The 24,631-nt window shown below is 34.5% G+C and overlaps 6 protein-coding genes across 8 annotated transcripts in view; 4 read left to right on the forward strand and 2 right to left on the reverse strand.

Moving 5' to 3' along the window:
* Positions 1-24,631, reverse strand: part of LOC148913684 (uncharacterized) — a 169,897-nt gene that overhangs the window by 33,346 nt on the left and 111,920 nt on the right. The gene's annotated exons all lie outside the window — the stretch shown is intronic.
* On the forward strand, positions 422-2,685 carry LOC148913686 (uncharacterized). The gene is made up of 6 exons (XM_089035026.1): positions 422-571; positions 886-942; positions 1,116-1,223; positions 1,440-1,467; positions 1,634-1,670; positions 1,959-2,685. Exons 3-6 carry the CDS (start codon positions 1,178-1,180, stop codon positions 2,343-2,345), a joined length of 498 nt encoding a protein of 165 aa, XP_088891152.1. The 5' UTR covers positions 422-571; positions 886-942; positions 1,116-1,177; the 3' UTR covers positions 2,346-2,685.
* Positions 3,658-5,524, forward strand: LOC148913687 (protein CEPU-1-like). 2 transcript variants are annotated; one of them, XM_089035041.1, is made up of 4 exons: positions 3,658-3,734; positions 3,841-4,215; positions 4,698-4,975; positions 5,466-5,524. In XM_089035041.1, exons 1-4 carry the CDS (start codon positions 3,668-3,670, stop codon positions 5,478-5,480), a joined length of 735 nt encoding a protein of 244 aa, XP_088891167.1. In that variant the 5' UTR covers positions 3,658-3,667; the 3' UTR covers positions 5,481-5,524. The 2 variants fall into 2 exon arrangements, with proteins under 2 accessions (XP_088891167.1, XP_088891159.1); XM_089035033.1 differs by lacking the exon at positions 5,466-5,524 and adding an exon at positions 5,197-5,436.
* Positions 5,370-8,145, forward strand: LOC148913688 (uncharacterized). The gene is made up of 7 exons (XM_089035047.1): positions 5,370-5,741; positions 5,925-5,996; positions 6,092-6,148; positions 6,320-6,427; positions 6,594-6,621; positions 6,791-6,824; positions 7,472-8,145. The coding sequence occupies exons 2-7, from the start codon at positions 5,942-5,944 to the stop codon at positions 7,613-7,615; spliced, it is 426 nt and encodes a 141-aa protein (XP_088891173.1). The 5' UTR covers positions 5,370-5,741; positions 5,925-5,941; the 3' UTR covers positions 7,616-8,145.
* On the forward strand, positions 12,221-14,182 carry LOC148913689 (uncharacterized). The gene is made up of 3 exons (XM_089038539.1): positions 12,221-12,251; positions 12,341-12,431; positions 13,261-14,182. Exons 1-3 carry the CDS (start codon positions 12,221-12,223, stop codon positions 13,946-13,948), a joined length of 810 nt encoding a protein of 269 aa, XP_088894665.1. The 3' UTR covers positions 13,949-14,182.
* LOC148913690 (uncharacterized) lies at positions 14,254-15,921 on the reverse strand. The gene has a single exon (XM_089035054.1). The coding sequence runs from the start codon at positions 15,768-15,770 to the stop codon at positions 14,688-14,690; it is 1,083 nt and encodes a 360-aa protein (XP_088891180.1). The 5' UTR covers positions 15,771-15,921; the 3' UTR covers positions 14,254-14,687.

Raw genomic sequence — 24,631 nt, forward strand, 5'->3', positions numbered from 1 at the left:
CAGGGTAGGGAATGTGACAATCGATATTACAAACATTACAAGATATGACAGTGGGCAATACGAATGCTGTGCTATTAACAACCTGAAGAAACCTCCATTTTGTAAGAGTATCTTGGTAACCGTCCAGTGTGAGTCTAATGCTATCTTTTTTAGAAATACAAATATATGTTGCTTTGTTTTTTAGCCAAAATGGTAGGGTGAGTGGGCGCTGCAAGGTTTGCAACAAATCAATATGATCACAATCAAAATCATTGAAACAGTGCAGACTGAAAATATATAATTCACTCTCTTCGCAGATGAGCCGCAAATAGAGTTGTTTCAGTCAAATGACACAGGTTCGTCATATAATGGTTGTAAATTCAGGATATACTGTTTGGCCCATGGCGTGCCCTCTCCTCTGTTTACGTGGTATGATCCCGTAATCGATCAATAGGTACAGGATCTCATACTGTTACTGGTGTTGGTATCTTGGAACTAGTGACCATTTGCCCCGACAGCTATGGGTTGTACAGGTGTAAAGCAGAAAATCTACTTGGTTATGATGAACATTTTATTAGTATTATTCAAACAGGTTTGGAGAACAATAATAAATAATTAACTTTAGATGGTAAAAGAAAAATGGATATATGGATGGATGGATGAATGGAAGAATGGATGGATGGATGGATGGATGCTTGGAATGATTTACTCATAAAAAAATAATGTCATCTATCCCCAGTCCATCCACCCTCTCTGATGACAAGTAGAAGTATCTATGAAATAACGACATCATCACCACAAACCACTACAGGTCAGAATTAACAATAAACATCTGATGAGCCACTTTCTTAACTACTTCAGTTGAATTATTAACATTTGACTTGACTTCCTAATCATCATTCAAAGGTCATGACTCAAGAGCCAAGCCTGGAGAGAGGTCTTGCTCGACACTACTTATTCAAGGTTATGTCAATGTTACATATACAATTATAAATAAAGGTTACATATATTTTAATCAATTTATTTCTATATATTGACACGTTTTTTTATTTATTATTTATTTTGCTTTACCGCTACCCCGAGTCTGCAGGCACATACTGTTTGTTACCTTTAATCATTTTTTCTGTTTTCATCAGGTCGCACATTTGCAACAGTTCATTTTATAGTAACATCAATATCAATAGGTGTGAATATTATCATGGCGCTATTAGTGTGCTACATTTTCAAAAGGGCTGGCTTCAAAGGTAAACACTTTAATTCCAGCATACAGCGCATGCATATCACGTAGTATTAATCAGGATCCGTGAAGTATGTAAAACGATTGATAATGATTCGATAGAATAATTTCAGATTTTTATTTTAATATTTCTTTTTCTTTCTTTTTTTGATATCTGGCAACATTGTTTTATCGGGGGGTGTCTATCTTTTTACTTATTATCATTGTTTTAAATATATTGTAGTTTTAAGGAAGAGGAACGACAACGAAAGGTAAATTCACATGTTCAATATACGTACTGTATGTAATAACCCACCCGTTGCATATCCTCACTCCCCATGCAAAAACAAATAATTCATAGTTCACGCCATTTTTCAGGAGGACTATAGCCAACTGAATTTAGACAAATGTTTTGACGATTATATTTTCACTTTTTAGGGTTTCAAAACCAGAAGAATCTTTTGAGATTGTAGAGGTGAGTTTAATAATATAGGATGCTGATTTGGACTACGTTTTCAATGTATTTATAATTTATTTAGGTGGGGAGGGGGGGAGGGGGGGGGTGTGGATGAAAAAAAATTAAGTTGTACTATATATCTGAATATGGACTACTCACTAACCCTTGGCCCCTTGACTTAGCAGTAATAGGGATAGAGTAGATGTTTTGGGTTTATCTAACGAACAAACTAACAAAAACAAAAACAAAAAACAAAAACAAAAACAAAAACAAAAAAAAATTGTTTTACTATATTCTTGTATATAGGATAGAATCGAAATGAAAACACACGAACCAGCAGCATTGGAAACACACCACGAATCACCAAACCTGATACCACCGAATATTGATGTCGGAGCAGTATCGAGAGAATGCACTCCAACCTTATTGGACGAGAGGAAACCAAAAGAGAACCCTGCAGAGCAGCACTTTCTGTCAGGGACTCAGCATCTTTATCAACAGATAAATAATGGAGAGTTATTATCAAGCAAGCACGAGTATCAGTCGCTACTAAGGGACAATAATGGAATAGGGCTACCAACAAATGTTCCTTGTGAGACAGTGTTAAATCATGCTACATCGAATGTTAATCACGAGCAGCAAGGATCAGAATACCAACCACTACATCTGTATTCAAGCGTACAAGAAAAGTAGTTGTATTAAAGTAATGTTGGTTTTATTAAAAGAAAAAACGAAAAAAGAAAAAAAGAAAACGTTTCAACTAAAAATAAAATAAAAAGGAAGAATAAGTGAACAATAAGATAAGAAAGCAAAAGTGCAAAGGAAACAAAGCAAATATATCAAATTAATATTCATCTAAATATATTGTCAGATAATTCCCATAATTTTTCCCTCATTAAAAAATTTGATTTATTGCAACTCGAAAACAAATGCTATTTTTAGTCTTTCTTTTAAAGACTCGGCCTGGCGTATACAATTTGTAGTATTATAGTAGTAGTAAGTGGTAGTAATTAATAAAAGGACATTCAGTGTAGGCATAATGTAGTGGGCAACATCTACGAAAAAGAAAAGAAAAAAAAAAAAAAAAGAAGAAAAAAAAAGGCGCGCGCCATGAGGTATGTTTATACTTATTAAATGACAGTAAACCCAAAGAAGTCTTCTATGGGTACGAAACCTCTCTTGATACTTAACCACACGGGGCTTTCATCAATATCGTGAAGGTTTAGATGCTTTCGAAATCAATGGTCATGTTTGATTCCATTACTATCTCCATTGGTACATTATTTTGAGCACAACGCTGAGTTTAATTGCAATGACTGGGGGTAACACTTTTTAAGGTGTTCAGGGATTTTTCTCATGGATGCCCTGCCTCCAGTATAACGTAAATATTTGAAGCATCAGAAAAAAATCATCTGGAATAAGAATCACGTTTACGCCCTTACGCTCAGTTGGATTGTTTTTAGTAAACGGAATAAATAAGAAAATAAGAAAAATAAGAAAAATAAGAAAATAAGAAAATAAGAAAAATAAGAAAAATAAGAAAATAAGAAAATAAGAAAAATAAGAAAAATAAGAAAAATAAGAAAAATAAGAAAAATAAGAAAAATAAGAAAAATAAGAAAAATAAGAAAAATAAGAAAATAAGAAAATAAGAAAAATAAGAAAATAAGAAAAATAAGAAATAAGAAAATAAGAAAAATAAGAAAATAAGAAAAATAAGAAAAATAAGAAAAATAAGAAAAAAAAAATCAAGAAGGACAGTTATCCTCAATCATTTTGACTTGATATTAAATCAAGTGGTCCAATGATTACAACGAAATAACCATGAATTTCATTTTAGCATCATTTGATTGGTGCTATAATGCGCTAGAATGGAAGAAAACACTTTTCATTGATATTTGGTTTCGAGAAAGGAATTCCACATGCATAAAACAACGAATCATGAAAGTGAAAATACATTATTTATTCAAATATTATATCATTTTGATCACATAATGCTTTAATCTTCTGAGACAATGGAGGCATCTCAAGTCCTATGGATTTCACTGATCATCAAAGTGTTACTTGTGAGCAGAACTCAGGGTGAGAATTTGTTTGTCTACTTTCTCAAAAAAATCGCTTTATCCGACAGGAATATCCATTTTGCTAGTACGTTATATTTTTAATATTTCCTGGTTGGATATTTTAGGTGCAGCTCGTTTCACAGTAGTTCCACCAAGTGTTTTGTATGTGTCTGTAGGAGAAACCGCTAAGCTCGTGTGGGATTACAGTGTGGATAACAAAATGGAAGAGTTTGATGTTTATTCGCCAAAGTGGATATTCTATGCTGACAATGGCAGGGCATTTCAAATCGCACAAGAAAATATATTCAACGAGGGGAAATGGTACATAACCATCAATACATGTCCTGCTAGACTCTTGAACCCTGTTCGAGTAAGTAAAGAATCAACTGCTACACTAGTAATCTATAATGTTACTCTGGCTGATAGTGGTACGTATGAGTGTGTTCTGATGCTGGCAAAAAGAAGCCCCATAACAAGTAAAGTTAAGCTAGTCGTAACGTGTAAGTTGAAATTAGTTTAGATGCTACATATCTCATTATTAGTAAGATTAGGAAAATGGTACATGCATCTTGATTCGCGATTTTAACGAGTTTCAATTATTTATACCATCCACGTACCACGTATTAATTACATCAAGCTCTCGTTTATCTTTGCTGTTTTGTTTTGTTGTTGTTGTTGTTGTTTTGTTTTTTTTGTTTTTTTTACTTTTTTTGTTTTGTTTTTTGTTTTGTTTGTTTATATCTTTTTTTTTTTTTTTTTTTTGTATCATTATATTTTCCTTAAATGGAAAGTTTTTTAGTTGGTTTGCTTTCTCGTTTTTGCTTTTATTTAGTTTTTGGATTATTTTTTATTGATAAACAATACTGATTTTGTATTTTTTTTAGCATGATCAATGATCTGGATGCATTTTTATATTGCTTTAGCATGAGCAATAATGTAATTCTAGCAGTGCTTTGAATGAGATTCGTTCTTCTTATGACAGCTTTTCCTAAAGTCACGTTAAATCCTTCGTCTTCAAACATACGCGTAAATGAATCCGAAGGATTACTTATCAGTTGTTCTGCGGTTGGAATTCCTGAACCAAACGTCACATGGCTGAGATTGATGGATGGTGGCAAGTTCCATAAGAACCAAGGCGTTGGAAATGTAAAACTTAATATATCAAATATCACAAGAAACGACAGTGGAATATATAATTGCTGTGCCAGTAACAACCCGAAGGAGAACCAACCTGTAGAAGTACAACAATATCTGTCCAGTGTGAGTTTAGTACATTGATTATTTTGTCAACGTAACCTCTGAATTTCATTGTATAGCCGGTTATTTTGTTGCAAATACGAAATGTCGATGTTTTGGTTATCCTAATAGAACATGAAATCATTAAGCAGAAAGAAAGAAAAAAACAACAATAAAATGGACTCACAAATCGAGCTAACGTATATGAGAAGGTATTGGTATTGGTATTGGTATTCTTTTCACAGTCAAACAAGAAAAAGATGCAGTGAAGTCAATGACACAGTGTCTAGATATAATAATGGTACAAAAGTCAAAGATGCAATGACCATTCAAACGACAAAAAGCTGGCCATCTATCTTTCTAAATGAATACCTAACTTATTATCTTATTTAAAATTTTTTTTTAAATGACAGCCATTTGCAAAGAACAAAATGTGACTCACAAATTGAACCAATACCTTCTGAACGTATATCAGAAAGTATATATTGGAAGAATCAATTCGTTCTCTTCACAGACAAACCAGAAATAGATGTTGTCCCATCAAATGACACAGTTTCTTCATATAATGGTGGTAAAATCAGGATATACTGTTTGGCCTATGGCGTGCCCTCTCCTCTGTTCACGTGGTATGATCCCCGTAATCGATCAATATTGACAGGATCTCATACTGTTACGGGTGTTGGTGTCTTGGAACTAGTAACCATTGACGCAGGCAGCTGTGGGTTGTACAGGTGTAAAGCAGAAAATCTACTTGGTTATGATGAATATTTTATCAATGTCACCCAAACAGGTTTGGAGAACAATAATATATAACTACTTTTTAGATGGTTAAAGAAAAATGGAAGGATGGATGGATGGATAGATGAATGGATGTATGGATGCATGGATGCATGCAAGGAAGCTGTGTTGATGCATGGATGCATGGATGGATGGAATGATTTACTCATAAACAATTAATGTCATCTATCCTCAGTCCATCCACCCTCTCTAATGCCAAATAGAAATCACCATGGAATAACGACATCATCACCACAAACCACTACAGGTCAGAATTACCAATAAACATCTGATGAGCCACTTTCTTAACTACTTCAGTTGAATTATTAACATTTGACTTGACTTCCTAATCATTATTCAAAGGTCATGAATCAAGAGCCAAGCCTGGAGAGAGGTCTTGCTCGACACTATTCATTCAAGGTTATATCAATGTTACATATATAAGTATAAATAAAGATTACATATATCTTAATTAATTCACTTATATATATTTACATGCTTTTTTATTATTTTGCTTTACCGCTACCCCAAGTCGGCAGGCACATATTGTGCGTTACCTTTAATCAATTTTTTTTTTTCTGTTTTCATCAGGTCGCACATTTGCAACAGTTTATTTTATAGTAACATCAATATCAATAGTTGTGAATATTATCATGGCGCTATTAGTGTGCTACATTTTCAAAAGGACTGCCTTAAAAGGTAAACTCTTTCATTCCAGCATGCAGTACAAGTCATGTAGTATTAATCAGAATCCGTGAAGTATGTAAAACGATTGATGATGATTCGATGGAATAATTTCAAATCATTGATTTATCGGGGTGTGTCCGTCTTTTTACTTATTATTATTGTTTTAAATATATTCTAGTTTTAAGGAAGAGAAGGGACAACCAAAGGTAAGTTCACATGTTCCATATACGTACTGTATGTAATCAGTTTACCCCGTCCAAGGCAAATCCTCACTCCCCATGCAAAAACAAATAATTCATAGTTCATGCCATTTTTCAGGACTATAGCCAACTGAATTTTGATAAACGTTTTGACGATTATATTGTTGCTTTTTAGGGTTTCAAAACCAGAAACTTTTGCAACTGTAGAGGTGAGCTTAATACTATAAAATGTCAGTAATAAGAAAATAAAAATGAAGAGATAAAAAGCCATACGTACTGTTGAACGGTGTTTTTAATTGATTAATTTGTTTTTTAGGGGGAGGGCGTGGCAGAGAAAAAAAGTAAAGTGGTACTATATATTTGAATATGGACTACTCCTTTATCCTTTACTTATTGATTGTCAGCCTTAGTAGTAATAGGGATAGAGTAGATGGTTTGGGGTTTATCAAACAAACAAAATTTGTTTTAAGAGGAAATTGTTTTCAATAATGAGCAATAATGGCAAGAAGCGCCAAAAACTAGACTTTCGTATGAGTTTTGATCCCTATTTTCGTTTTGGGTTAACACTCAAAACCTTTTTAAACAGTTAGAAATTGATGTACTATGATAAAATGCCTGTTTGAAGCGGTATTTTCAATTGTACAAAGATGTTTTTCTGCATTTGTATTAGAACTTTGCTTTGTCAGGATTTTTATAGAAAATATATGGGAAATAAGCAAATGAAGGCCTAAACCTCATTTTGGAATAAAATTTTTGCTCTGGGTTAACACTTTGAATTAAGTTAAGAAAATAGTTTTTGGCGCTCACTGCTTGAGTAAAAAAGTATCCTCTCTTAATATATTTTTTATGTATACAGGATAGAATAGAAATGGAAACACACGAACCAGCAGAATTGAACACACCCCACGAATCACCAAACCTGATACCACCGAATATTGATGTTGGAGCAGTATCGAGAGAATGCACTCCAACCTTATTGGACGAAATGAAACCAAAATAGAACCCTGCAGAGCAGTACTTTCTGTTAGGAACTCAGCATCTTTATCAACAGATAAATAATGGAGAGTCATTGTCAAGAGAGCACGAGTATCAGTCGCTAGTAAGGGAAAATGACGAAATGTGGCTACCAACAGAGGTAATTCCCTTTGAGGTAGCACAGAAATATACTACATCTAATGTTAATCACGAGCAGCAAGGATCAGAATACCAACAATTACATCTTTGTTCAAGAGTAGAAGAAAAGTAGTTGTTTTAAAGCTCGTAATGTTGAATATGTTGATAGAAGTACCTAGCGGTTTCTTTAAAAAAAGAATTAAAAAAAGAGAAGACATTTCTGTTAAAGATAAAATAAAAAAGGAGGAATAAGTGAACAATAATATGAGGAAGATACAAAATAAACAAAGCAAATATATCAAATGAATATTCATCTAAATATATTGTCAGATAATCCCCATAATTTTTCCCTCATTAAAAAATGTGATTTATTGCAACTCAAAAACAAATGCTATTTTTAGACTACCATTTAACGATTCGGCATGGGTTATACGATTTGTAGTATTATAGTAATAGTGGTAGTAATAAATGAAAGGACATTCAATGTATGAATAATAATATAGTAGGTAACATCTACGAAAAAAGGTGCGCGCCATGAGGTAGGTTTTCCCTTATTCAATGACAGTAAACCAGAAGGCGTCTTCCATGAACTCTCTCTCTCTCGAGCACAATACGTAACAACGAGGGGCTTCCTTCAATATCTTGAAGGTTTAGATGCTTTCGAAATCAATCGTTATGTTTGATTCCATTACTAATTAATTCCACTGGTATATCATTTTGAGAAAAAAGTTGAGTTCGTTTTCAATGGCTGGATGGGGGTATCACTTTTTTTTTTTAAATCACTGATTTTTCCCAGTGAAGCCCTGCCACTAGTATAATGTGAAGATTTGAAGCATCAATCCAAAAAAAAAAAAAAAAAAAACCTTCTGGATTGAAAATTACGTTTACGCCCTTCGGCTAAGTTTGTTTTTAGTAAACGAAAGAAATAATAATAATAAGGAGCATAAAAATAGCATAAAACAAACCAAGATAAAACAAAGCAAAAAAGGACTTTATCGAGTTTCAACAATTTTTATCGTCCATGTCATAATTATATCAATCTTTCGTTTATCTTTGCTTTTTTATTTATTTTTAATATATTATTGTATTGAATTTTTTTTTTCTCAAACGGAAAGTTTTTTAAATAATTTGGTTTGTCGTTTTTGCTTTTGTTTACTTTATGGATCATTTTTTAATAATAGATAAGGTTCTATTTTTTAGCACCTTTAAAATCTATAATCTGGATGCATTTTTGTGATTTTTAGCATGACCAATGATTGTAATAATTGCAGTTTATTGAAAGAAGTTTCGTTCGTCTTATAACAACTTTGCCTAATATCACGTTAAATCCTTCGTCTTCAAACATACAAGTAAATGAATTCGAAGGATTACTTATCAGCTGTTCTGCTGTTGGAGTTCCTGAACCAAACGTCACATGGCTGAGATTGATCAGATGGTGGCAAGTTCCATAAGAACCAAGGCGTTGGAAATGTAAAAATTAATATATCAAATATCACAAGAAACGATAGTGGGATATATAATTGCTGTGCCAGTAACAACCCGAAATAGAATCCAGCCTGTAGAAGTACAACAATACCTGTCCAGTGTGAGTTTAGTACATTGATTATTTTGTCAACGTAACCTCTGAATTTCATTGTATAGCCGGTTATTTTGTTATTTGCTAATACGAAATGTCGATGTTTTGGTTATCCTAATAGAACATGAGATTATCAAGCAAACCCTATTACCTTAAACACTTAAGGGGAATACCAAACTAGTGACGCCAAACAAGAAGAAAAGACAGACAACAAATGACCAGAGAAGAAAGAATTAAATATGTCAAACATATACAAAAATTCACAGACAAACCAGAAATAGATGAGGATTGTGATTTCTAAACCCCTTCATACACCTCGTGCGGTGTCCCGGATTTCCTTTCTGTTCCAATTCAATAATGATAGTTTGTCCACAGATAATAAACCAATAAAGGTTTCTGTTTCATATCCACAAGTACAAAGAGACCTCGTGGTTCAGGTTAACTAGTTATTGGGTCAAAACGTGTTCGTTGTTGATACCAAACAAATACATTTATTGTTTGTCTATAAAAAATAATAGGGAATCTTGACTAAGAAAATTGTCCCAAAGCCTTAAATAATACCTCGACTGATTTACGTTTCATGTTATGTGACAGCTATTGTAACGTCATTGGCATCGACTTAAAAGATTTGGAAAGAGATGGTGGAAAACTCATATTAGTTTTCTGTATATAATTCTATGATTTCTGGTGAAAACCCCATCTAAATCGGATTGAATGACGTAAAATCACAGCTAATTAAAGAAATTCAAATTTTCCGCCACATTAACATATATGGTTAAACTTTAGGGTTATTTTAGCGCGAAAACAGTAAAAGCTGTATAGTCTTTCTTCGAAATTATTTAACCCTTTAGGGCGATTTTACCCTGCGAGCAGAGTCTCCTTTTACCTCCTGTACGGGCGAGAGAAGGAAAAGAGACTGTGCAGAAATCGTGTATTTATGTTTTAGTGCCGTTATCCAAGAACCTGGATAATGAGATGCATAATTTCAGGTTTCATACTGGTTTAAGAGCCAATGCCCAGAAAAATCGAGCAAAATCAAAAATTCGCGGCCACAGTCAAAAATCAAATACCTTCATTTTTGGTTTGTAGAAAGGTTTTAGTGAGTTTAGAAACGTGTTGGGTTTTATTTTTCAATTTATGAAGATATTCGCGAAAAAATCGAGAAAAACGATTTCGGCTTGTCGCTGGTGTAAAAATAGTAGCCGTACCAGCGATAACGCTAGGGCCACAAAAACGTTTTCTCAGTAATAAAGCAGCTAATTTATAGGCAATCTCTCACCCAATTGTGATAGATTGCATATTTAACACTCTATCCATATCGGTTTAGCGCTAAAATTCAATAAATTTTAAAGAGTAGAAACACTTTTTTGTGAAGGAACTTTTCGCCGTACTGATGGACTTGGTTTTAGCTCAGATTTTAAAATAGCTTTTCTATATGTGGCCATTCTCCAATAACCACATAAATCTGGTTATAGAATATTTATAACACCTACTAACACTATCAGGAAAAATTTTTTTGGGTTTTTTTACAAGCGCTTAAAAATTAGGCAATATATTCTGAGAAATTTTCCACTAAATGCGACCTAATTATGCAAATTACGGACTTGTTTACATTCGCCGTATATCACTTTACGTGCCCTATTAGTACCAAAACTATAAAACTTTGTACCTAAATCATTTATCTACACCAATTAAATGAGAAATATATCTTAAAGAGAGAGGAATAGATCGTTGGTTTTTTTATTTCTACGCTGTTTTCCCGTGACGACAAGCAAACGCAATATTTTCACGGTGTCTAAACCTTGTGTCCAGCTCAGTAACATTTTTTACTGGAAATCTGCATACTGATAAATATTATTTGGACGAATAAAATGCTAGCTAGACAAAGTTATGATGAATAATTTACTTTTTTGTTTTACTTCACCTTTCGTTCGTGTTTAAGTTTCTGTCTCCCCAAGGCCCCCCAAAACCCACAAGGAACGCCTGGCTACGCAGGCTAGCTCCTCCTAGTCTCTTGTCACATGATCAGGCTCAGAGTTGACCAGGAACGCCTGGCTCAAAAATGTTTCAAAAGTAATTTGTGTTTGCAAGTAATGCGATCACTGTTCGCAAGTAATGAATGAAAGCCAAAGCGGAAGTCGCTATGTTGGAATGTGAAGAATTAATTGAAAAGGATCGTTGTATTAGACGTAAGCGAGGTGTTAGCTTCGATAGTATTAAATGGGCACAAACCGGATTCGTTTTGTTAAGTCATTTAGTGAAAGGAAGGTCTTTGATAAATAATGCTGCAAAGAGCAGTGTTTTCAAAGTAGTGATGCCGAAAGACGTGTTTCAAAAGTAATCCGTGTTTCTGCAAGTAATACATGGTGGTGAAAGATATGAATTCAAAAATAATTTACACAAGAACAGTTTAAAAAGTCAGTTGTCTTCTAGGTTACATGTTTTCAAAGGTAATTTGAGTGAAACGAACATATTTTTGTAAGTAATAAGCGGTAAAAAGATATGAATTCAAAAGTAATTGGCACAAGCTACACATATCTAATTTTGAACCCGAAAACGCGCCATACAAAACACTACGATGTTTCAAAGCAACAACCACTAAAATCTTCAAAAAACTTAATTACGATGTGTTTCGTCCAAGAGAATTTTATAACAAATGTTTCCATCGAAATTTGCGTAAGACTTTGTAACGTGAAAGTGTTCCGCGAGATCGCTCTTGTCTGCCATTTTCAAAATACACGAGACCCAATCATTTACCACAGCAAGACCAAAATTCTTTATTCAGCAAGCTACGGTAGACTACTACGGTTGAACGCGGTTCGTGATCTGGGACGAGTTTCAATGCGCATGGCTGAAAATTCATGCATGCAGTGGCTGGCAGTGAATCCGCTATCATTTTGGCTTCCTATTTCAGCCATGGCTTCGCCGAATGCAGAAAATGAAACTGGTGAGTGTTTATCATGAGTTTTTGGTAAATGCGTACGTATATCAGGTTAAATTTATGAGGAGAATGTATTGAATAGCTTGCTACAATTTAACACGCTGTAATATCGCAATTTTTTAGTTCCACAAGTCCATGCAATGTTCCACGTGTGGAGTCGGATGTCACCGGTTCTCTTCGCAATAAGTAAGTAAAAACAATCAAAACTACTTTGTAATTCTTTCACAAAAGTTAATGCAGAGAGAGAATAAAGTCCATTAAGATGTTTTTCTTAGTTGGGGTTGATTGTCACATCACCTTATTTTAATTGCAACAAGCGATGTTCGCTCTAAAATATTTTTATATTTATACTTTCAATCCCACGACACTTAGGAAACGAAGTAGGAAAATAATGTACTATTTTTATTGTTATTGTTATTATAGTTATTACTATTATTATTATTATTATTATTATTATTATTGTCATCATTATTGTTGTTTGAATGCAATTAGATTAAAACCATGAAATATTTTGCTGGACTAACAACAACTAATTTGCATCTAACATGGAATAAACCAACCATGCACTCGCGACATCCTCACTGGAAAAAAAAACTTATGTTGATAAACTTTTTCATTTCCTTCTTGTGTCGTTCTTTCTGTTCCTAATTTTATCATTCTATGCAGGAAATTTTGTTTTTGCGGCTCAATAAAGTTTTGTCTTTCTTGGCACTAATCAATTATGAGCAATATATTGAGAGAGGTGCTTTGCTAGAGTATTTTCCTTATATCCGTGAGACACTTTTTAAGAAATTGCACTAATTAGTTCTGGCTAGTCTTTGTTCAGTAAAAAAAATTGCACTAAATTAAATTTGCGATTTTGTCAGCAAACTATTACACAGATGTAATGGAAGCCCTTTCTCTATTTCATGGGTACAATATATTTGCACTTAATCATTCGCTTATTATAACTTGGTATTCAATTATGTTAAGGGCATGAAAAATTTTTTATTTATTTTTTTATTTCACTTTACAGTGGAACATTTAGATGGACAGAGGAACGAGATAGACTTCTTCTACGACAAATAGTATCCCTCGAGCCTTTTGCCTACAAAGCTGGGACTAAAGAAGCAGGTCTAAGGTGGACAGAAGTAGCAGAACGGATCAACTGCTATGCTCATTTCTCAAGTGAACCTAGAGATCAACGCAGTGTGAGGGAACGTTTCAACAAATTGTTGGCAGACTTCAAGAAAAAAAGCAGGAATGAAGAGTCTGCAAGTGGCATTGCTCCTGATGACCAAACAGAAAATGAGATGATATTGGAAGAAGTAGTCGAAAAAATGAAATCTCCGCTGATCCAAGTTGCAAGGGATGAAAACAATCAGGAAAAAAAGAGACAAAATGCCATATTCATTAGGAACAATGCAATGGAAACATGGTCTAAAACAAGAAAGAGTGGTAGTGAAGGTGGTGATTCGGGTTCAGAGGGGAACGGCCAAGTAGAGCAGGCCTTGACCAAAAGGCGTAAAACAAGAAAAGGAGGGTCAGAAGCACTGCAGTACTTGGCTGAAAAAACAGAAGTAGAAACCGCTCTGCGAAAGCAAGATCTTGAATTACGCAGAGAAGAAATGCGTCTTCAAGCAGAACAGCAAAAGGAACATTACAAATTGAAACAGCAACAGATGCAACTTATGGCTGACATTGTCAAAAGACTAGCAAAATAAGTTTTTGCCTTTTAAACCACTCGGTTCTTGTTTGGATTTGTATGTTAAATTACATTACTTGATGTAATGTGAAACGCACTTTAATAATACTTTCCACTAGCTAGTGTTTTTGTTCTATTAGAAATGCTTTTATCGATATTATACAGTATATCAGTCACAAAACAAAACAAAAGTATGAGAAACCAAGATGCGTGTGTTACGTATGTAAGCTATTTATTCAAAACTGCATTATTCAACTTATAGAAAAAATATTATTGTGAATATATATTGAATAATTTTAAGTATTTATAAATATTTATTACTGATCAAAGTGTAGCAACGCAAATACACAAGCAAACGAAAGGACTGGCTTGCGTTGTAGTATTGCGTTTGCGTTTGCGTTTTCACCGGTACGGTTCACACGTTAAAAATGAAAGAATGGAAACCTTTCCATTTTCTTGCGTTTGCGTTTGCACTTGCGTTGCTCGCGTGAACCAGGCTTAATAGTCAATTGGACCAGGTTATAGTAACTATTATTATAATATAACAATTATTAATGTAATTATGAAGATGTATTACCAGAAGGCAAATAAACCCAAGAAAATAGATGTAACCGATGGAATTTCAATTGGGGTAAACTAAAATGTATCAAATTAAATAAGATCTATTTCAGGGGTGTAATGACGTACTTTATTCTATTAAAAACAACAACAAACAAACAGAAGAGCGTTGCAATATTTCCAACAGGATATTATGCGCTTTATGCTAAATAGTCAGCTAATGTTGGAGGCTCAACTTGAAATGACTCAGAGGCTGTATTACCATACAAACAAGTGAGCATGTTTCTGAACAATGCACTTACTATGTACTGCTTTCCTACTGCACTTAATCCTATCTTTAAGTTTTTCTTGTAGTCAATGAACTTGAAGTAGTCCGAGACATCGCGAAACAACCACTCCACGGAGACTCGGACTGAGCTCATAGCTTCATTGAAAGCCCTCATATCAGGTGTTAGAACAGGAACATCTCCAACGCGATAGGGACACATCAAGTTGGGGCGGAGAGGGTAGGCTTGGTCACCGTATACACAGAGAACGTTCCCTGCTGGGTTGAAAGCTATTCTTTCAAGGGTTCCCAAGAGTCCCGAGTCTCTTAACATCCCTGCATCATGTCGGCACCCTTCCACTGGACCGTAAAGATTGGCTATCAAACCATTTGGAAGTGCTAATGCTTGAAACTTTAGCGCGTGAACTCGTTTGTGTCCGTTGTATGCTACGTTTTGGTGTAAGCCGGGTCTGCATATTGGACGGACAGTCCCATCAATGAAGCCAAAACAATTCGTTAGAGGAGCGCCTTTTCTTAATATGGCTTCTGAATATCGTTGAAGAGATGCTCTGGAGAGAAAAGGTTGATTCCAGGAGGATAAACGGAAACCATGAGTTTCATAAGTCCAGTCAAGCACAGTGTTTGTTATCATGCATATCTCGGGTATTGGACGAGCGAACGTAGGAATCATATCGTAATACCGACCAGGGTAGGCCAATCTCTTTAGCAGCATGCACAAGCCCTCTAATCCACTGCAGACAGTCCCTTGAGAACAAACGAAGCGTACAGGTAGCTGCAGATGGTTCCCTAACACTGGTATATCCTCTTTTGCGACTCTGAAGTTAGATTCGCACTCGCTAGAACTCAAGTCATCCAAGCAAAAGGAGTCGTATTTCCAGAATGGATAAGAAGGATTAGAGGGTTTATATTCTTCATATAAAATCAAGAACTCATCCTCTCTCAAAATACCATCAGCAAAGGCAATGACGATTGCATTTCTTATATCTTCAAACGACATTTCTGCTAGCCAACACTCGGATAGCACTCGGTTGCGAATCAAAATATATCATTTTTTGCGACCACTGAACCGTATACGGTATGCTCGATCCAGTATTCACCAGACGCGTTCAACCGTAGTAGTCTACCGTAGCGGTCTTATCTTAAACTCTCTAATAAATAGATAACGGGCCGAAACATCATCGCTTTCGAAGCGATATAGGCTTGTTGGAACTGCCATAATAATGCAAGTAGAGGTTGTATCTGGTTTTACTTTAACTATGAGTTGGTTTGACTCATACGTACCACTTTAGAATTAATTGGCACTGAGCTAGAGTTGAGGTAACGTACGGCAAGCTAAGTTATATCTACTTCTCTCATGTTAGATTCATGTTCACAACTACTATATTTAATATTAAAAACTGTGTAAACCATACTATCGAACCGATATCATATTTTATAGGCACTGACTGTTTGGGAACTCAAAGTTACTTCACTGCGCTGTCGAATTCGCCCGCCATTTTGGATTCCTGTTGGATCAGATTTGATTTATGTTATGTTCAAAAGTTAAACCATTCTTATGTACTGTAAATAAAAATGATATTTACAGTCAAAATGGATCACATGCACAGAATCCATTCATGAATTCATCTTCAAATATCCAGACTCCAAACTTTAATATAGATTATCTGCCTGCTGGGTTTTGATTGAATTCTTAACAATTGCATGCTGTGGTAGAAAAACCCCTCACAAAGACCTAGCACCATCACACAGAATTTTAGCAGTTTATTGTAAAAAGTGAATCATCAACTGAAAATTTAAATGACAATATCACTAATTAACTCTTGGGGATGCCATTGAGCCATTTCGATTGAAAAGTAATGATAATGATTATTATTCATTAAATCTTGTGTTGGTAGACTGCTTCTTTTTCATGAAATATTAATATTGTTTTGCTTATTCTTCATTTATAAAATGATCTAAAAAAAGTATATTTTTTGGATTTTTTACTGAAGCTAGATACATGGGAGGGTACACCGAGGATCTTGCCACCTGCTGCAATCAAGTTGCATGTGCAAGCAATGACAACTACCTTGATTTATTCATATTCAGTTATTTATTTTCAGAACCGATTTTCACTCATCCTATACAATGATACCAGCCATCTTACTTTTGAAACATTAGAAAGAGAATTTCTGTTTCGTGATTAAGGAGTTTGTTATCAGATAAAAGGAAATTGAGATTTAAAGCAGTAATATTTCTCCATGCTTACCTTTCATAAGCAAAAAAGTTAACCTCAAATTAATTTTTGCAATTGCATTGGCATCGTACACATTTCAAAAGAATAAATTAAACATCAAGTGCAGAAAACAAAACTATTTTATTAAAAGGATCTATGGCACCTGGTATGACATAACAAAAAAATTAATGAATTTTTGTTGAATTGTCCAATTTTTAAGGCTTTCCTTTTACAGAGGTGTCTATTAATATTTCAAAAAAATTATTCACCCAAAAAGATTGTGGTTGTAGTAATACTTAAATTATGGCGACGATGAGAGAGCATAAAGATACTGGCGCTACTCTATGTTTGAACAAAAGCATTGTGATGATATGTCAAGGGTTTTCATTTGTTTTATCATCCAATCGGTGTCTGGTTGGCACATAAATAACAGAAGCTTATGTCACTCTGAGTATATACTACATTCTTGCTAATAAGTATCCATGGCAAGAAGTATATTTGATAAGAAGTATATTTTATACATGGCACTGTCATCAATAAATATATACCACTGTCAAAATAATATGTTCTCCCCTAAAGAAATCATAATTACTAAACACCCCCTATTTCTACTAAGAGCTGTACATGCCAACATTGAGGTGTTTGCCTCAAAACGTTTGATCATAGTTAATAGAGGGGAATGGTTAGGAAACCTATTGTTATAGGTCTTTTTTCACTTTTGATATTGAACCGTTCTTGACCGTGCACAACGTTTGATTTATGCTCATCCGAAATTGCAAAATTATTAAACATAAAATTTGTCTAAGTGATAATTGTAAGGAATATTCAAATATCTCTTATAAATCTTTGAGTATTTTGAACTAGCAGCCAAAAGAAAGATTTTGGTCTATTCACTCAGCCATCGCCAAGAAGAGTAAAACAATGATGAAACAAAAGATTGTGCACGGTCACGCTTGAAAAAACTGAACAAAGACTTATAACAATAGGTTTCCTAACCATTCCCCTCTATTAACTATGGTTTGAAAACTAATATAAAGTTCAAAATGAATGTCTTTAGATACATTTACTATAATGTTACTTTCTTTGTGCTATACTTGCCATTTGTGTAAGACATTTGTATAATTATGTAATTACAGACTCTGGTCCTGGAAATGCACTGGGATCAATCTTGCCAGTTTTTATCCTTACACTACGTTCATTATGTACGGTTGGGGTGAGGGTGAGGGTCAGGTAAAATTCTTCATATTAAGAAGATCCACCAATCACCAACAATTTAAGGAAAATTTAAGGAAAGATCAAATAAGAATTTAGTAGTTGATTTAAGATTCTCAGATTCTTTCTCAGAATAATAATATTCATTCACCAAAATGGATTCCCCAAAATAATTTGTAATTGCCCCTTACCCACCCCTCTTTTAACATGCTTCATTACCAATGGTTTTATTTCACGAGTGACTGGAAAATATATTGGATCTTTAGCTAAAGAAAATATGGGAGGTGAGCTGAGATAAAAATGAGATGAAATTATATGCATTGGGTGAAATGAGAAGAAGTAAGAGAAGAAGTGGTGAGGTGAGAGGAGACAAGTTGAGATGGGATAAGATGAGAAGATGAGATGAGATGAAATTATATGCATTGAGTGAGAAGAGATGAAGTGAGAGGAGATAAGATGAGGTGAGGTGAGATGAGATAGGATGAGATGAGATAAGATGAGGTGAGATGAGGAGATCATTTGAGATAAGATAAGATTGGGTGAGATGATATGAGATGAGACAAGGTTGGAGGAGATAAGGTGAGATGAGGTGGGGAGATGAGATGAGGAAAGGTGAGATGAGATAAGGAGATGAGGTGAGATGGTAAGATAAAATGAGATGGGTGAGAGCCATGAGGTGAGATGAGATGAGACAAATAAGATGATCGTTTGAGATAAGATTAGATGAAATAAGGTGATTTGAGATGAGATGAGATGAGATGAGGTGAGATAAGATTAGGTGAAGTGAGGTAAGATGAAATGAGATGAAATAGGATGAGATGAGATGAGATGAGATAAGATGAGGTGAGATGAGATGAGATGAGATGAGATGAGGTGAGGTGAGATGAGATAAGGTGAGATGAGATGAGATGAGATGAGGTGAGATGAGGTGAGATGAAATGAGATGAAATGAGATGAAATAGGATGAGATGATATGAGATGAGGTGAGATGAGATGAAATAGGATGAGATGAGATAAGATGAGGTGAGATGAGATGATCGAGGTGAGATGAGATGAGACGGGATGATGAGACGAGATGTAATGTGATGAGATGAAATAGGATGAGATTAGATGAGATATGATGAGATGGGATGGGATGATGAGATGAAATAGGATGAGATGAGATAAGGTTGGAGGAGATGAGATAAGATTAGGTGAGATGAGATGAGATGGGATTAGTTGAGATGATGAGATGAGACAAGGTTGCATATGAAACTTACGCTTAACAAAAGGTCAACAAAAGGAAACTGACGCTCACGCCCCCTCCTAAATCACGGTCAAACACGCAATTTTGAACATTTTTTTGTACATCTTGTTGGATATATTCATCTCTTCTAACAATATGAAAAAGGTAGCAACGGAAAACGATAGAATAACATCTCCTTTCAATGTTTTTAGTTTTCTGGATCTCGTAGATTATTTTTTACCCCGGTCAATTTGGAATTTTTGATCATCGGTGAGGTCAATGTTTGTATGGCTTTCCTCATATTTCAGCACACGTACATGCACAAAAACCCCTATAAATAGCTCCAAAATCAACCAATCAAAAAGGTAGCAGCTGAATTGATTAGTATATGGAAAAACCCGCATTTTGATGTAAAACAGACCCACATTCGTAAGGATTTTACGCGGTCAAAATGAATTCGAATGTTATACTTCTTGCCTCTCTCGTACTGAATCTCTTCGCTGCCCCTGCTGTCGAAGCACTTGGAGAGCAATCTTCCGAAGGAGGTTCGAAAGGAGCAGAATTTCCTCATTTTTTCCACGAAATCAATAAGTAAGTAGCGTTGAAATTGATTTCTGGAAATGCGCGGGAATACTATAGTTTTAATTATATGTTTCCTAAAACACAACGCGATGGTGGAGAAAGCTATGAGTCGGCATTGAAGACTATTGTTGAAAAGGTTCTGGACGAATCGGGTCTTAAAGGGATCACCGTCAACAACAGAATTATCAGTGCGATCAAAACTCAAATTTACAATTTACAAGCAAAAGTTAAAGCAGCACGGTTAAAAGGCGGTGGCAGGTTGGCAAAGAAAATTTTAGACTCGTGGAAAAATGGAAAGACCTATCGGTTCAAAATATATTACAACGAGTTAGATGTTGGAAAACTTAAAGAGGAAAATAGAGAATTAAGGAAAACAAAAAGAAAACTTGAAGAATCATTAGTCCAAGAAAAGGTTAAAAAACTACACGTTGAAGAAAAACTCACGGACGCCTTAAAAAGAACAGAAAAACAAAGGAACTATTATAAGAAACAATTTTACAATTTTACAATTTTACTTTGTAAAAGTACGAAAACGAGAGCTAATCACCAATTTAAAATACAGACCAAATCTGCTAGAATAAATTGTTACAAATATTCTTTTTTTGTGCGAATAATCAAATCTTGGAATGATCTTCCTAATAACGTAGTAAATCATACAGATGAACCCAACGTAAATAAATTTAAAACAAGACTTAAGAAACACATGAACATTTTTTGAAGTTAGTATTGTACATATATATATATATATATATTATTAGTTCTTAAAATTATTTAATTTTAAATTAGGGGACTTATATAGGGCTAACCTCAATGTCTTCCTTTTCAAAATATGTAATCTGCATTTTTAGAATAAAGTATTATTATCAGAGCAATAGCGCTAAAAGTTGCCAGAAAACAAAACAAAGTGAGAGGTCCAGAAAAATATAAAACTTTTAATGAATACTCCCCACAGCAAAGGACAAGAATAAGATCTAGTTTGAAAGAACAATGCAAGACAACACTATCCTTTCTTGGCCTTTATAGTTTTATGGCTACGAAAGTTGAAGTTTTTAATCCTGATACGGGAATGTTTGAGACTTTTGAGCTAGCTAACGAACAAGATATAGATTTTACTAACGCCCCAACAAAAGAATTGACTAGTGATGACATCAATGAACTGAATACCTGGTTATATATCAAAGACAAATTCAATCTTTCCAATGAAGCATGGAATGAACTTGCTCAAAAATCCAAGGAAATTCCATGTCAATATAAAATGGTAAAGAGGATGCAAGCATTGAATAGTCAATGGGAAGTGAGGCCAAGGCCTGGTGATGCTGAAGGTATTCAGATTGAATTTGCTAAGAGTTTAGAAGAGCAAGTAAAAAGGCTACAGAAACAGGGAGAACTGCTGGAAGGAAATACCATACAGGTCAAAATCAGTGGTGATGGGACTAATGTTGGAAGGACTTTAAAACTTGAAAACATTACTTATACGATTTTAAACGAAAAAGATATTGCTATGGGAGAGAAAGGTAATTATATACTAGCAGTCATAAAAATACAAGAAGATTATGATAACTTAAGAATATCCCTTTCTGATCTTACGAATGAAATGTCTAAATTAAAAGAAATTACTGTCAATAATATAACATATAACATAGAATATTTTCTGGGTGGGGATTGGAAATTTTTAGCTTTAGTTTGTGGGTTGGGAAAGGCAAACCAAGATCATGCATATGCATATGGTGCATGTGCCCAAGAATGGAAAGGCATGATACTACTAAAACATGGTCAATTAGTGATTCAAAGCAAGGAGCAAGATCCCTTGATGAAGTATCTAATCATGCCAAGTCTAAAAAATTTAATCGTAAAGCTGTTCCTCTCTTCCCTTTTATTCCTATTGATCATGTAATTATTGATAACTTACATTTATTCTTAAGAATATCAGATAATTTAATTGAGCTACTGATTAGAGAACTCAGAAGGCAGGATGCAGTTGACAAGCTAAAAAAATTTCCAAATGGATTTCAAAGGGATAAGTACAAGCACATGACAGGCTATGAAACCTTTCTAAACAACATTGGAATATCATTTTCATGGAAAATCAAAAAAGATACTAAAAAATTAGAATATAGAGATCTAACTGGCCCTGAAAAACTTATTTTATTTCAGCATATTAACTTTTCTACACTTCTTCCATTTTATGACAAATGTAATGATCTTGAAAAACTCTGGATTGATTTCATAGAAATCATAGGGGACCTCAAACTTACATTTTCATCTGAGGAGAGCATTATCAATTTGAAATGCAAAATCAGAAATTTCTTCTCCTTATTTCTCTCTTTGTATCAGGCAAAAGATGTGACACCCTATATGCATGCGCTGTATGCCCATGTTCCTGAGTTCTTATCACTGTACAAGAATCTCGCATATTTTACACAACAAGGGATGGAAAAATTTAATGACACTGCTTCAAAAAATTATTTTAGATCTACCAATCATAGAGGTATTTCTGCTCTGAAACAACTCTTTTTAAAGAAAAACAGAATTCACTTCCTTGAAGCAGAAGGCTGTGAGAGAGTTAAAGCCACATATCAATGTAAAAACTGCTCAAAAAGCTGCCATAATATTAAGACTTGCACTGAGAAATGTGCAAACTGTGGCTTTCAAACTTGTTGTGCACATCTTGAGAGAGTAAATAATGTATGGACAAAAAAATGCCTAATTACACAATAAAGTTTTTAATAGGTTATTCACTGGGTATAGGGTATTCACTGTGATGATCAACATTCTAACACAACAGTTAATGTGCTAGATATTTAAACATACCTTGTATCAAAAATGATGTTCTGAATCTTCATTAATATAAATCAAAACATCAATGTAGAGCTATATTGCAATCAAAACAACAGTAAAAAATATTGCTTCTTCAGACTATTATATTACTTCTAAAAAAATATGCATATATTAAGTATAATCTTATACCAAAATTATTAATTATTGGCAAAGAAATGTATTTTTACTTACTCCATTGTTGTTAATTCTTATCTATAATTATGTAATTATGTTTCATCAAATATTTTTTCTCAAGTCATTTCTAGTATTATGAACTAAATGTACTGTAATTGTAACGATTTCCATCACCACGAACAAATGTAAATACAATAAAATTTCTTTCTTCAATCTCAGACTTCACATGTTGATCTCCAATTAACTTATATTCTACTATAGGATTAGATTTTGAAAGCCAGTAGCGAACTGTTCCTTTAATTACAAAGGCAAAGTCTCCATTACCATTAAAAATGCGCTCATCCCACTTTTTACCAAGGAAATTGTCAATGAGTCTGTTGGATGGTAGCCTGTAAATAGTCTTTTGTCTTTCTTTAATACCTCTTACTACTGTGGCAAGTCCTCCTTCAAACACATCTGGCTCAACCCTAAGCTCTATGCGTACAGCTGGATCATCCCTTCGACCAGAAAACAATTTTCTCTTGATTTCCCGATATAATTGTTCATGGAATATTTCTTGTCTATCTCCAATTGAATCTGCGGAAGGTATATTCAGCTTTTCATGACGAACAGAGGGAAAGCTTGCTCCATCTCCAAAAGATTTCCACTCGTCATACTTTGTACTATACCCAACATAGTGAATTTTTATTCGCTTCTTTGACTTATCTACCTCAGTTACTACCACGTCATAAAGATTATTGTCTTTCTTTGACGATTTTCTTTGCTTTGAAGCAAAATCCGAGGAAAATTCCTGCATATACCTCACTGGAAATTTTGACTCACGTTTTACACGAGTCGTATCCGCCATTTTGAAAATCCATATATGGGATTGATTCGCATGCGCAGTACATTAAAATGTGTCCGCGTAGGCCTAGGCGCTAAAAAGAGCAAATGTTCATAAATGTATGGAATAAGTTTGATATGAGGAGATGAGGTGAGATGAGGTGGGGAGATGAGATGAGGAAAGGTGCAGAGATAAGGTGAGATGAGATAAGGAGATGAGATGAGGTGAGGTCAGATGGTAAGGTGAGATGGTGAGGTGAGATGAGATGGGTGAGAGCCATGAGGTGAGATGAGATGAGACAAATAAGGTGATCGTTTGAGATAAGATTAGATGAAATGAGGTGATTTGAGATGAGATGAGGTGATTTGAGATGAGATGAGGTGATTTGAGGTGAGATAAGATTAGGTGAAGTGAGGTAAGAAGAAATGAGATGTAATGAAATGATATGAGATAAGATGAGGTGAGATGAGATGAGATGAATTAGGATGAGATGAATTACGATGAGATAAGGTGAGATGAGATGAGATGAGAGTAGTGTTATAGGTCGATAATTACCCCGGTTTTTGCGCCTGAAATGCGCCTGAATTGCGCCTGAACCGTTCGCGGTCCTGATTGGTCCATTTGATAAGTCGGAAGTGACGTCAAGACTCTGGGATTGCGCCTGAACTCATTTACATTGCGCCTGAACTGATATGTAAGTTCTGATTGGTCCCGAACTTACAGGAAATGACGTCAATGCCGTATTATTTTCATAGATTATCGAAATGGCGGGACGAGTCTTCAGAAATTATCATGTTGATAGCTTTTGTGTAAAATGGCGGGAATTAAACAATCAAATCAGCGTGACTC

This window comes from Actinia tenebrosa, unplaced genomic scaffold (genome assembly GCF_029948245.1).
Source record: "Actinia tenebrosa isolate PJP-AT-01 unplaced genomic scaffold, QUT_ActTen_1.0 PGA_scaffold0__85_contigs__length_37466705, whole genome shotgun sequence".
NCBI lineage: Eukaryota > Metazoa > Cnidaria > Anthozoa > Actiniaria > Actiniidae > Actinia > Actinia tenebrosa.